Genomic DNA, 14,723 nt, shown 5'->3' on the forward strand with positions numbered 1-14,723 from the left:
ATTCTAGTTCAGAGTCCTGTGAAGAACTAGTACTGGATTTCCCCTTCTCTGACACAGTTGGAAAAAAAAAAATGTTAGAGGCTTCTTTGGCTGTTTATATGGATATAAAATATGTGTGTTTATTCTCCTACCCTTAATCTAACATACCTTAATATGTAGGACTGGCCCCCTTCCTTTCGGGGGCCCAACAACAATAGGAAAGCATCATGTAACATCACGTAGGTTCCCCCTAGCCTTTCCTTTTACTACTATGAGGATGTTCACACTACAGAAAGTCCACACGGAAAATCTCCCTGTGGACATTCCGCAGACTGCGGCCGCCAGCACAATATGCTGTCACTAGAATGACACAGGAATGTGCCGCCTAATAGACGGCTATGCATTCTGTGCGTAGTCTGCAAAAAGAATGAACAGGTTCATTCTTTCTGCAGACACGGAATTCGGAATTTCCGTGCGGGAAACATCTGCCATCGGAATTCCGCTGTGTGCACAGTGCTGCAGAATCCTGTTGAAGCAGCTGAATCTGTGACAAATTCCAATGCTGAATCTGGCACAGAATGTCCACACAGAAAATCTCTGTGCGGACATTTCGGAGAATGAAGGCGCTGGCGTAATATGCTGGCACTAGGACCGCACGGGAATGTGCCATCTCATAGACAGCTATGCATTCCATTAACACGTTCATTCTTTCTGCTGACACGAAAAGCAGAATTTCCATGCCAGAAACATGGACAGGAATTCCGGACGTGAGCACAGTACAGCAGAATCCTGTTAAAATCTACGGGACTCTGCTGCTCTGGAATCTCCACCGGAATTCCGCACGGAGATTCCGGATGTGTGAAAATGGCCCAACAGAATGAAAATCTAATGAATTTGCATAAGTATCATTTACTCATGAATACACAATATTCAAATATATTTTCATATCTAAATGTTACCTTCCTTTCCTTATAAGTTCCTATGGTGCCTATATGTAAATATGGCCATTGTCTTCCAACCATTATCCATGTAGGATCTTGCAAAATGGCATACATCAAGGAAGCTTTTGAATTCTGAAGATAGTAGTGCAGTGGTATAGGGTAAGGATGCAATTACAGTTGACTCTGGCTATCTCAGTCACTGGGAAATTTGGGGAAAAATGTCTGATCAAATTCTGCGTCCAGTGCTAGCAAAGCCACCGGATAACACATTACAGAGTCTGCACAAGCTCATGATGCAGATCGTTCAGCATAGGTAACTATGACAGGTAGAATTGCCCTTTAGCAATAACTTGTGGCTTCCTATCATGTGGCATCAACCAGATCTGGTGCACAGTGCAGAGTTACATAGTATGGATTTGTACATGATCTCCATTTCCTTTCTAGTGCCATTGTGTCCATCAATGTAGACAATCTCCCTGTTTTTCCTGCTTCTCCAGATGTTCTTCTGTGCATTAACACATGCTACATTTCAGCCATAAGACCTGGTGTAAAAGATACAAGGACTATTTTTGTCATTATGCTTTTTTTATTTGCTGTATACCCATTTAATGAAGTGCACTCAAAAGATTTCCCTGTATTAGAGCGTCAGGGTTATCCATTTGAAATAGCGATGAACATACAACGCCAAAGATCCCAAAAGGCCTCAACATTTGTGCATGTGAAATCTTATACTTTTTCTCTACCTGAACACTTAATCTTACTCCACTCAGTCACATCACCATCCGTCTTACTTAGTGCTTGTGAATAGAAGGATTGCATGGACCCTTAATGAGACTACCACAAATGAGACAGTCTATAGTATGAAGAGCCCCTATGGTATCTCTGCATAGTAGAGACACAATATATTAGGTTTCCTATGTACAGCTTGTACCCTCAGTGTACATGTATTGTGCTCTTAAAATATGACAAGAAGCATCTGGAAAAATAAAAAATGTGATGTAATTATATCTTTAAACATTCAATTTTCATTTCTTTTTCAGATACGAGGAGGAAAACTAATGATCACCTACACAAGAAAAAGCGATGCAGGAAAATATGTGTGTGTTGGCACCAATATGGTGGGTGAAAGGGAAAGTGAGGTAGCTGAACTAACAGTATTAGGTAAGAATTTTCTTCAGTTTTCATTATTTTTAAATTTTTGTTATCTATCTATCAGCAAAAACTCCACACACTGGGCTTGTTCCCTGTGTGAGCTGCAGGGAGGGGCTTCTGTGAGCTTGAGCAGGGAAGGCAATGTGTTGCCCTCCAGCTAATCAGGGACACTCAAACACTGAAGGTGTCAACTCTCTGAGCTAAGGAGAAAGAAGAGTGAAGTGTCATCTACGGTAGACACTAGTCTTCAATGTGATAAGATCTCCTGGACTTCCTGCCTGGAGAGAAGCAGGATATTTCCTTAGCAAAGATTACACAATCCAAAGTTATCTAACTTTATCATGTACAGCTATATAAAGGTAATTTCATTTGGCTGGAGTTCTCCTTTAAACAATAAACTATCCCAAGAAAAAAAAAATAAGTTCTATGGAACCACATTGAGCTGTATGAGGAATCTACTGATTCCTCCTTAAAGTCCCCTAAGGAGACTAAAGAAAAAAATAAAAGATTGAATAATAAGTTTTAAAAACACCCATAAATCCATTCCATATTAAAAGTTTGAATTGTCCCCCTTTTCCCAAATTCCATATAAAAATATGTATCCCTAATAAAAATAAACATATGTGGTATCATCGCGTGCGTAAATGTCTGAACTATAAAAATATAATGTTACTTAAACTACACGTTCAATGGCGTACACGCAAAAAAATTAGCCCTCATACATCCCTGTATATGGGAAAATAAAAAAAAAGTTATAGGGGTCAGAAGATAACAATTTTACACATACTAATTGTGGTGCATGTAGTTATATATTTTTTATGGCTTTTTCCCCCCAATTTTACCCCACAAATATTTTTTTCCTGCTTTTGCCGTAAATTTTGTGGTGAAATGATTGATGTCTTAAAGTACAATTGGTGGCACACAAAAAAGTGCAAAATTAAGTGTTAGAAGTTTTTAGAAGGTGATGAGAAAAAAAATTAAAGTGCAAAAACTGAAAAACCCTGCGTCCTTAAGGGCTTAAAAAGTCTAAATACATGAACATAGTTAATATATGAACTACTTGACTACAACAACATTTCTAATGTTTATAGAATTCCGATTTGCTTAAAGTTTGAATTCCATCATCTAGGCCAAAGAAAAAAAAAAGAAAAGAAATCTCTTGTATAACAGACATTGAAAATATTGTAGATGACTTCAAACCATCAACAGCAGATAAACAATGTTAGCTTTTTCACAAAACATCTCGCTTTAATCTAATTAGTTTATTCTGCGTTCTACCGGCACAGAAAAAAAGTCCCATAGGATAAAATGCTTTTGTTGAAACAGGTGCTGTTTGTTATTTTTGGCAGTAATAAGTGAGAGAGAACATTTTAGTCATTGCCTGTCATTATAATTATATCTCCTGGAGAAGAGTATTAAAGAGTACTACTAATCCTGGAAGGAAAGTAATCATCATTTTTTGCATTCCCTTCATGGTGATAGTAGAAATAGCTAACTTGGGCTGCAATTATATATGTAAAAATAACAGTATTTAAGCTTGCTGGGTTATTACGTTCTGATTTGTCGCAGCTTCCGAAAGTGTCATGTTGCATCGTCTGATCAAAGTGTAAAGCGTGTCCTTAGGAGCAATTATTAGTTTCTTCAGGCCAGGATTAGACCAGAGAAACATAAGCAACTTTTTTTGACTAGTGATGGTTGGCTATCCTCACAACCCTGTAGGCTTTCCGATTAAGGGGGGTAAGGTTTTTTTCCATGAAAAATATATATGAAGCCTTCAGACAACTGTGGAACAGGTGGCGTTCCGGTAATTGAAACTAGACGCTCGGATCATGAATAAATAAACTTTAACATTTGTATCTAATCCTTGGTCTTGGTTTCACACCTTGACTTTCATCAAGGGCGTAAAAACAACATTTTCAGCCAGTTCCAGACATGTTAGAGCTGAATGGTTGGGTGACCTAGGAAAGCTAAATTTTAGCAGGTTTATGATTTGTCCTTATGGGGAATTATGAAGATGATGACTAGTGAGTGGACTTGGGTAACACTATACAGTATTTAAGAAAATAGAGATTACTTGGCTTGAGCTGATGTAGAATATTTAGTTTTGTGCAGGGGTATACACATAGGCGAGGGAATACATGGCAAAAAGTTAAAAAGTTGCCTTGTGATGGTTTACGTCAACACAACCTTCTGTTATAACCATCAGTCAAAGTCTATAACTACTATTAGTGGATGCGGAAAGAAGAATCCTTTACCTAAGGAGGGAAGAAGTAGGGACAAACTAAGTTACTCCCTCTCCACTGGTCATGTGGCAGCTGCATTGGCAGAATCTTTGGTCCAAGGGAAAAAATTTACCTCGTGATAGTTTATGTCCACACACCCTTCTGTTATAACCATCAGTCCAAGTCTACCACTACTATTTTGGTGGATGTGGAAAGCAGAAGCCTTTTCCTAAGTAACTACCAACTGGGAAGAAGGGTGGAAAAAACTATTTAAGTTGCTCCTTTTCCACCGGTCTTGCCGCAGCTGTATCAGCAGAATATATCGTATGTGTGTCCTTCCCTCTTGAATCAGTTCCTGTATTTTAAAACATCCTTATGGTGCCCATACATACTGGATAAAACGCAACCAGCTTTGCCATTCAAACTTGTATGGAAGCCAGTTGACTCACTCCTAATGGCAGATGTTGGAGAAAAGAATGATCAGAAAGGTTGGATTTCACTCTGCCCAATTCTTAGTACACTGGACAAACCTCTGCAAAACACCACTTACTCTCTTCTACTCATTAGGATAAACATGGATGCTTAGCCAAGTCCAAATATATACAGTGGAATCAGTAGAGTTCGCTTACATTTATGGTGTGTGGGTGGCTTTAGACATTTGCCACATTACATTTTTATTGTTTGTAGTCGATGAAATTATGGTCCATTGAATCTAAAAATATGACCGAATATATAACTGAAATATGAATGACTTTCTTTTTACTTTACAGAAAGACCATCCTTTGTAAGGAGGCCGAGTAACATGGCAGTCACTGTAGACGATAGTGTTGAGTTTAAATGTGAGGCTCGAGGTGATCCCGTTCCTACTGTACGGTGGAGGAAAGATGATGGGGATCTGCCTAAAACTAGGTACCTTAGACTTGTTTTTCAAATTTGGACTAATCTACGCCTGATTTAAAAAAAAAAAATATATGTATTAAAATCTAATATATAAAACATAAAGACCTATTAGCTGGGCCATCATATAAAACTGTTGCTGTACCAGGACCATTCTATAACTGTTTAAAGGGGTACTCCGCCTCTAGACATCTTATCCCCTATCCAAAGGATGGGGGATAAGATGTCTGATCGTGGGGGTCCTGCGGCTGGGGACCCCCGCAATCTCCCTGCTGCACCCGGCGTTCGTTTAGAGCGTCGGTTGCAGCGGTGGAGGCTCATGATGTCACGGCCACGCCCCTCTCATGATGTCACAGCCACGCCCCCTCAATGCAAGTCTATGGGAGGGGGCGTGATGGCCATCACACCCTCTCCCATAGATTTGCATTGAGGGGGCATGGCCGTGACGTCACAAGCAGCGCGTGACTGTGATATCACGAGCCTCTGCCCCGCATCGCCAGTTGAAGTTCGCTCCGTGCACCGGATGTCTTGGGTGCCGTAGCCAAGATTGCGGAGGTCCTCAGCGGCCGAACCCCCACGATCAGACTTCTTATTCCCTGTCCTTTGGATAGGGGATAAGATGTCTAGAGACGGAGTACCCATTGAAGGTGTCCATGGCCACATTAAATAAAACAAGATACCAGCTAACGCCACATGCAACATTTCTGAAAGTCGCACGTGACTTCTGAGCCATTCTTCGGGTTACAGTGGTTTACAATAATTGTCCAAATAAATGACTCTTTATTTGGACAATCATTGTAAACCACTGTAACCCAACCAGTTGCTCAGAAGTCACGTGTGGCTTTCAGAAAATGTGCATGTGGTTGCAGATGGTATCTGTACATTCTGTTCCACACTATAGGTATCAGAAATTAAAATTCTACCATCTATATAATACTCCCATGTAGAAATCCATGCAGTCATAACAAGGCATCTTTATATGGATGTGGCTTGCAGAGGAATGTTGATCCGATCCGGGCCAAAACCTTCTCTCTAGACACTTCTACATATTACTTCTAATTTACAATGTTTTGACACTTTAAAGGTATGAAATCCGGGATGACCACACTCTGAAGATTCGGAAGGTAATAGCTGGGGATATGGGATCGTACACGTGCATCGCGGAAAACATGGTTGGCAAAGCAGAAGCATCAGCTGTCCTCACTGTTCAAGGTAAGACGTGGTGACCAGCAGTAGATAGACATCAGCTGGTGACGCTAATACAATGTCACTTCCAGCACCAGTTTGGTTCCTATTTGGATAATGACAGATACAATTAAGCCATTAGAAATTTATTTTTCACTGCAATACATATTTACATGTCAAATTAATTTAAAATTGATGTATATGTTTTTCCAGTGACTTTTATATTTAGGTCACATTTACATCCCGCTCAGAAGCAATATATGTCACTCTCAGCTGGATACCAATACAAAGCAAATAATTCGTCTTGCAGGACTTGTCATTTGCATTTATGTTAATTATTGTAGCATATAGAACCAGCATTATAGAAATGCACGATGGACGGAGAAATGTTGCATTCTTCTTTTACCATTCATTTTATGGGATTTATGGGCCATATAATAATGCCTTGGGCCGAGTTCACAGATCTTTGAAAAAAATTAAATAAATAAAAACATATATTATTATTATTATTTACAATTTCAATATTTTTTTTTACTTTTTTTTGGGGGGGGGAGGGGGTGTAAACGGGAAAAAAATTTCTGTAACAAAAATAACAGTCAAATTTGCAGCTGTAAATAAAATATGCTGTGTGATTCCAATATTATATTGCCTAAAAAATGGAAAATTGCAGGTAAAATGTAGACGAGACAATATAAAATATTACTTTTCAGCTGCTATATGCTGCAAAGGAAGTTGTGTAGTTCTTTTATGTCTGACCACAGTGCTCTCTGTTGCCACCTCTGTCCATGTCGGGAACTATCCAGAGCAGGATGATGTACTACAGGGATTTGCTCCCTATAGTGAATCATCCTGCTCTGGACACTTCCTGACATGGACAGTGGTGGCAACAGAGAGCACTGTGGTCAGACTGAAAAGAACTACACACTGTAGTATAAAGCAGCTGATAAGTACTGGAAGGATTACGATTTTTATATGGAAGGAATTTACAAATCTGTTTAACATTCTGGCACCAGTTGATTTAAAACAGTTTTTGCCTCTGAAGTACTTCTGGATTCATATTTTTTGTGATACAAATTCAACACAGTATCACACACAAATTTACACGATAACCCGTGGGGGGCATTCACTATAAATATATAAATATATATATGGCACTGGTCTCCAAACTGTGGAGCTTCAGCTGTTTCAAGACTATAACTCCCAGCAAAAGGCTCTCTGGGCATGCTGGTAGTTGTAGTTTTGCAACATCTGGCGGTACATTGGTTAGAAAACACTGGTCTGTCAGATTGCCTGAGATAGGCTAGGATTGGGAGTTGTAGTTTTGCAACAGCTGGAGGCCCATAGTTTGCAGACCAAGGTACTATACAATACATAGGCATAATAATCTTTTTTTTTTTTGTGGGAAGAAGCCATCTGCATGTTTACAGCCGATCATTTGCTGTGAACTTCCGACTGTAATCTGAAGGTTTTCTTCAAAGGAAGTTAAGAGCAAAGTATCTTTGAGGGTTAGTGTTTAGCGGGATTTCAACTTTCATCGCTTTAGCCGTGTTTACCTTTTGTATTGATCCTCTGTGATAAAAGGATCATGAAAAAGAAGTACATTCCTGGCCTGGATATACATGGCCTTCATGTATCACTGCTACCACTCATCTCTTCTTTTATTCTATAGAAGCAAATATATTGCATACAAGGGACTATTTATACAGCCTAGTAGTGCAAAGATAAAAAGGTGGGCTCAGGCAAGGGCAACCCATCCATTACTAGCTGTATGTTCATGCTATACAACTGTTTGCAGGTATTCAGGGACATTTAAAGGAAGTCCCTTTATGTCATAGATCAGTATTTCCCAACCAGGGTGCCTCCAGCTGTTGCAAAACTACAACTCCCAGCATGTCCGGACAGCAGAAGGAAGAATATCCCTTTAAAGAGCACAGAGTATCTAGTAAAGTGTTCTCAAGCTGTGGCTGTGGAGCCTCACATGAGTAGTAATCCCCTGTGTGACCAGCCATAGAAGTCCTTGCGTTATGACCATATGTACTGGTAATTGACATTACTGCAGACATATTCTATCCACACAACTGTGCCACTTTGTTTGTTATTTACTAGTGTCAAATTTAGGGTAGGGTCACACGTAACGGATCAACAGCGTATTTTATGACCCGACCCATTATGTGCCTCCAGCAGTTGCCGCCCCCACCTCACTCCGCCCCCGGCCTGCTCACAGTGGCAATCCGCCGCTACGAGCAGCCACACAGGGAGCCTGCAAGTTGGCGAGTGCACTCTGACATGGCGGTGCAGTGTACTCAGACATTGTGGCTGCTCCATGATGTCTGAGTTGAGGCCATGTGCAGTGTACATGTCATTACAATGTAATGTGCAGTGTACTGTGTACTCAGACATCGCAGCTGCTCCGTGATGTCAGAATGCACTCGCCGACTCGCAGGTCCTATATGTGGCTGCTCGTAGCAGCGGATTGCCACTACGAGCAGGCCAGGGGTGGAGCGAGGCAGGGGAACAAGGGTGGCAACAGCTGGAGGCTCAAAATGGGTCAGCTCACCAGCAGATCTGCAGCGTAAAATACGCTGCAGATCTGTTACGTGTGACACTACCCTTAAAACGGATGTTAAAGGGGTACTCCACCCCTAGACATCTTATCTCTTATACAAAGCATAGGAGATAATATGTCTGATTGCAGGGGGTCTTGCCGCTGGGGACCTCTGCAATCTCTGTGCTGCACCCGGCATTTGTTTAGAGTGTCGGGTTCCGCCCGGAAGCTCGTGACATCATGGCCACGCCCCCTTAATGCAAGTCTATGGGATGGGGCGTGTTGGCCATCACGCACCCTCCCATAGACTTGCATTAAGGGGGCGTGGTCGTGACATCATGAGCGGGTCATGACTGCGACGTCACGAGCCTCTGCCCCATATCGCCAGTCATCCGGCATGGAGTGAAGTTCACTCAGTGCACCGGATGATTGGAGTGCTGAAGCCGAGATTGTGGGGGTCCCCAGCGGCGGGACCCCTGCGATCAGACATCTTATCCTCTGTCATTTGGAAAGGGGATAAGATGTCTAGGGGTGGAGTACCCCTTTATGGGCTCTTTTCTTTTTTTTCCCCCTTTTAACCGCCATTAATGTCTGTTATTGTAACGGAGCCTAACGGGAGGCATAACGGGAACAGAGGATCCCATTCACTTAAATGGGATTCTCTGATGTCCGGTATTGCGGCCGTTATTCCACCAGAAGATAGCGGGACAAAAAGACGGCGCAGTCACAGATTTTTCTCCCGCTATCTTCCAACAGCTGTCACACTGCCGGGCACTAAAGGCAGTGTGAAAGTAGCCTAAGTAGCTGAATTATTTATAAGATATAAAAATCCAGATATAACCATTTTACTACAGTAAATTTGTTACTATGAGTTCTTATACATGAGCCATGCATGATGGAGTCAAGTCGGAGCTGGAGAAAGAGTGTAGCAATTCACCTATTACACACCTTAGAAAAAACGTACAGCTAATGTGACTGACTGTCATCCAGCGAGCAGATTACTATAAGACTTTATGAGATACAGTTCTCAGTTTGAGAGATAAGAAAGATCTAGAAATGTTTGCACAAGTCTTCAGACCTCACACATTGCAGAAGACTTTTGTCAACTTATATTTAGATTTATTATATTTCTTACAGCATACCTTTCCTGAAGCTGTGCATGTATATTATCCTTCATTACAGGAATTGTTCCCTGTTCCTCCATTCATACAGTGTTATTACAGTTCTATGTAAATGCCAAATATTCTGAACAAACCATCTAATAGCTTCCAATGAAACAGATCTAAATGAGTCTTATAGTACCCACACACATTGCTATCTGAGGATTTTGAAGGTTGAAAGAAAACTGCAACATCTTAAAGCGTCATCAAGGAGTATCAGATCCCACAAAGAAAATAAATTAAAAATATGTTACTTAGTAACTAATCCTGACCATGTAAATATAATTTTTGTGCCTCTAACTCCTATATTTATTATATAAATTCCTCTTTTCATTAGCTCACAGTGTTAGAAATCCTCTCAGGGGCAGGGGGCGTGTCCCTTCTTGTGTTGGGTGGTGATTGGTGTGTCTACTCATGCAGCCTTGTCCATTAGTTTTCTCTTGTCCATGACTCATGGACAAGCCTGATGCTGCTGCAGGACTAGTTAGTATCCCAGTAGGTATGGGGACCTCTAGTGGTGGAATTTTTAGGAGCCGTTTTCTTTATTAAATATTTAACATTTTTAAAACAAACAACCATATTACAAAATGTGTTAAATTTTCATCAGTAACAACATTTTTTTGTTTTGGGATCTGACAGTCCCATTTAAAGGGATACTCCGCCCCTAGACATCTTTTGCCACAGCTGGAGACAAACTGGTTGAGAAAAACTGTTTTAGGGTATGTTCACACTACAGAGTGTGAACGGAATCTCCGCTCGCTGAATTCAGCGAGCGGCGATTCAGACTGGCAGCCGGCGACGGCGGAAGGACCGCGCGGCACTGCGCTGTCACCATTGACGGCTATGCAGTGCTCGCAGACTTCCACGCAAAGAATGAACATGTTCTTTCTTTGCGCGTAACACTTTCAGCGGCGGAGTTGTCCGCCGCTGAAATTCCGCAGTGTGAACAGGTCTCGCGGAGACCCATTCACACTAATGTTAAGTTCACACTGCGGAATTCCGCTCACGGAATTCCACCACGGAATTCCGTGGGGAACTCCGTAGTGTGAACATACCCTTAGAGTTACCACAGAATATGGAGCCAGGAAAGAATGTTTCTTTTACTATGAGTCAATTGGCATCTATCTCATAAGTGTTTTTTGCTTTCTTCTGGATCAACACAGTAGACTTATAGGTTGAACTTAAAGGGGTACTCCGGAGGGGGGGGGGATTTTTTAACTCAATATGCGCCAGAAATTTAAACAGATTTGTAAATTATTTCTGTAAAAAAATCTTGACACTACTTATCAGCTGCTATATGCTCCACAGGAAGTTAAGTAGTTATTTTCAGTCTGACCACAATGCTCTCTGATGACACCTCTGTCCATGCCAGAAACTGTCCAGAGCAGGAAAGTTTTGCTGTGGGGATTTGATCCTACTCAGGACACTTCCTGACATGGACAGAGGTGTCAGCAGAGAGCACTGTGGTCAGACTGAAAAGAACTACTCAATTTCCTGTGGAGCTTACAGCAGCTGATAAGTACTGGAAGGATTGATATTTTTAAGTAATTTACAAATCTGTTTAACTTTCTGGAACCAGTTGATATGAAAAAAAAAAATAGTTTTCCACTGGAGTACCCCTTAATCTTAAAGTCACTCATCGGGGATTGTTCTAAAGTGTATGTTCACACATTGGACCTAAAATCCGGCATGTATTTTCATAGATGTGCTGCGGTTGGGCAGGAGATCCATAACAGATTCCCATATGGATCAGTCCTATAGACATTCAATGGGGCTGATGTTCTTTTGCTTCCCTCCCCAGAATAGATGGCAAATAGGTCATTGGAAATTCTCCAACAAAATCCATCCAAATGAATGAGTTGTAGACTTTTGTTGACTTAGACATGTCTTCTGTTACAGAATCTGCATGAAAACCCATGTAGGATCCTACCTGTTTGAACATAACGGCTTAATATGCGCCCCCTCAGCTATTTAACAGGGGAAAAGGAGAGTCCTATAACACATATTGTCAAAACTTATTTCCCTTTGATTCCGATACCGTTGTCCTCACGTGATCTGAGATTATGGCACTGTATTGAACACTAAAGATCTCCTCCCTTGGACTGAATACAGACTTACTCCTGTAATATGAGTTTATTTAGGATAATGGCCCTTTAAGTCATTACCGTACAAAGGTCATTTACCCAACCGGAGGATAATGTGCAACAGAGACTATTGTGTCATACATCTAATGAAAATCTGTAAAATATTTACAGCGCTACAGAAAATGAGCCAAGGACACAAATTAAAACTGACTTCCCCAGGACACAAAAACTCCCAGCACATCATGTTTAACATATTAAAGCCTGGATCTGTTTCCCAGCTGTTCGCTGTACTGGAACATAGAGAAACAAGTGCGGGATATAGAGAGAACACATCCTGCTTCATGCATACACACTGTCTCAAAATCATAAATATTTAGCAACATTTTTTCTAACATATGAATCAACTTTAATATTTAATCCAAAATGCTTCACATAACAGCAAGTTGTGGAAAAGTTCTGAGATTCCTAAACATTTTTAAAAACTTATGGAAACTTGTAACCAACTGGTAAATTAAAGTAAGAAATGTGATTTTATTTATGGTAGTACAGTGGTTCAATGGTCAACACTGCTGGCTGGCCTAGAGCAACATCGGCAAGGGGCTGGTCCGTTCTCCACTTATGCTAGCTTCAACTTCCCTTAAAGGGGTACTCCGCCCCTAGACATCTTATCCCCTATCCAAGGATAGGGATAAGATTTCTGATCATGGGGGTCCCACCACTGGGGACCACCGCGATCTCCCTCCTGCACCCGGCATTTCTTTAGAGTGTCGGGTGCAGTGCGGGAGGCTCGTGACATCACTGTCACGCCCACTCATGTCATCACGGCGGTCACGCCCCTCCCATAGACTTGCATTGAGGGGGGCGTGGCTGTGACATCATGAGCGGGGCATGGTCGTGACATCACTAACCTCCGTCCCGCATCACCAGTCATCCGGCACGGAGCGAAGTTCACTCCATGCACCGTATATCTGGGGTACTGCAGCCGGGACCCCTGCAATCAGACATCTATCCCCTATCCTGTAGTTTTGCCACATCTGGAGACACACTGATTGGGAAACACTGCTCTAAAATACAGGAAGTCTCCTGTAAAGACAGAATGCTGTATAGAGTAATATATATATTTATTTATATTATTATTATTGTTATTGTATATTTATTATATTATTTATATAATACGTATTTTTATTTTATTTATATATATATATATATATATATATATATATATATATATATATATAATTTTATTTAAATAATGTATATATACTTCAGCTGAATTGCAATGATATGTCAATATAGTGTTGTTGTGTGGCTCAACCATTTGCAGTGACAATATTTATTCCTAATATAAGTCCTTTTCCGAGGTGGGGGCTGCCACGTCCCCTCCATATATCTTTAAAGGAGAGCCCGAAGATAGCCGAATGGCTCACACATAGAGATATATGGAGGGAACATGGCAGCCACCACTTCGGAGGAGAGTCGGGGCTCCATACAGGAGATTGTGGGGCGGGGGGGGGGGGGCAGCGGTCAATCTGGATGGGGGATAAGTTTTTCTGTAATTTTAAGTATGAGACATCTCCTTTGATCTAGATATGTCGAGGTGTCTAAATATGTAGAAAAATATATGACCGGGATCCCATGTTTTAAAGATTATTAAAAAAAAAAAAAAAACTTTGTTTCAAAAATCAGAATAAACATTTTATAGTCATTTTAATTTTGATATTTAATTTGTTTTGCCATTTTATGTTTTTTATGTTCTTGTTTTTATTTGTATTTCTTTCACTTTTTTGTTCATTTTATTTCACACATCTTTTTTGTTTCTTTTTATTTTTAGTTGTTTCTGGTAAGTTGGAATTTTATTATTCATCATTTTCCATTCATCCTGTTCTATCATGGCCGGAATGCCACCCCATCACCTTCCTCATCACTGGCCCCCATTACCCACCAACCCAACAACCTCTGTTTTATTTGTCACTGGCAAACCAGAAATACTGGTGGGAATTACATCTGTCTGGTAATTATGACAAAGTGATAAGGTACTGTGCTGCTGATACCTTCTGGGCCCTAGGGTTGCCCATTTTCTTGAATTTCATTTAAACCTGGCTTAAGGGGGTGGGCTGGTTCTTTTTCTGTCTTCTAACAAATTTCTGTTAACAAACTTACTATAGAATGCTTTTTGTTGTATTGCTAAATAATACATCTGATGACATCATTGTGGAATTACAAGGCACCATTGCATTGTGGAGGAAGCCTTCTTGAACTCATTCCCGTGATGGAAAGTGTTGGCAATCTTGTTGTCCTTTCTTGCACTATATTCAAAGTGCAGTCAGCATGGCCACCTATATTGATAGACACTAGCCCAGACATATGTGATTACACATATAGGGACATATGATTATACATTAGTGAACCTGAACAACTGTCGGGAAACTCAGAAAGCAATGCGTAAAGTATTAAAGGGGTATTCCGGATTAGGTAAATCTATCTATCCCCTAACCTAAACAAGGATAAGTTGGCCAGCACATACTGATACCAAAACTACTGCATGGGCCTGGCATACA

The 14,723-nt window shown here is 40.8% G+C and overlaps 1 protein-coding gene across 5 annotated transcripts in view; it reads left to right on the top strand.

The window, feature by feature from the left end:
* Positions 1-14,723, top strand: part of ROBO1 (roundabout guidance receptor 1) — a 1,216,262-nt gene that overhangs the window by 1,095,139 nt on the left and 106,400 nt on the right. For all 5 annotated transcript variants that reach the window (XM_056559365.1, XM_056559367.1, XM_056559363.1 and 2 more), the window contains 3 exons: positions 1,961-2,081; positions 5,065-5,203; positions 6,276-6,403. In XM_056559365.1, the coding sequence (XP_056415340.1) occupies positions 1,961-2,081; positions 5,065-5,203; positions 6,276-6,403 (388 nt within the window). The remainder of the gene's footprint in view (positions 1-1,960; positions 2,082-5,064; positions 5,204-6,275; positions 6,404-14,723) is intronic.

This window comes from Hyla sarda, chromosome 2 (genome assembly GCF_029499605.1).
Source record: "Hyla sarda isolate aHylSar1 chromosome 2, aHylSar1.hap1, whole genome shotgun sequence".
NCBI lineage: Eukaryota > Metazoa > Chordata > Amphibia > Anura > Hylidae > Hyla > Hyla sarda.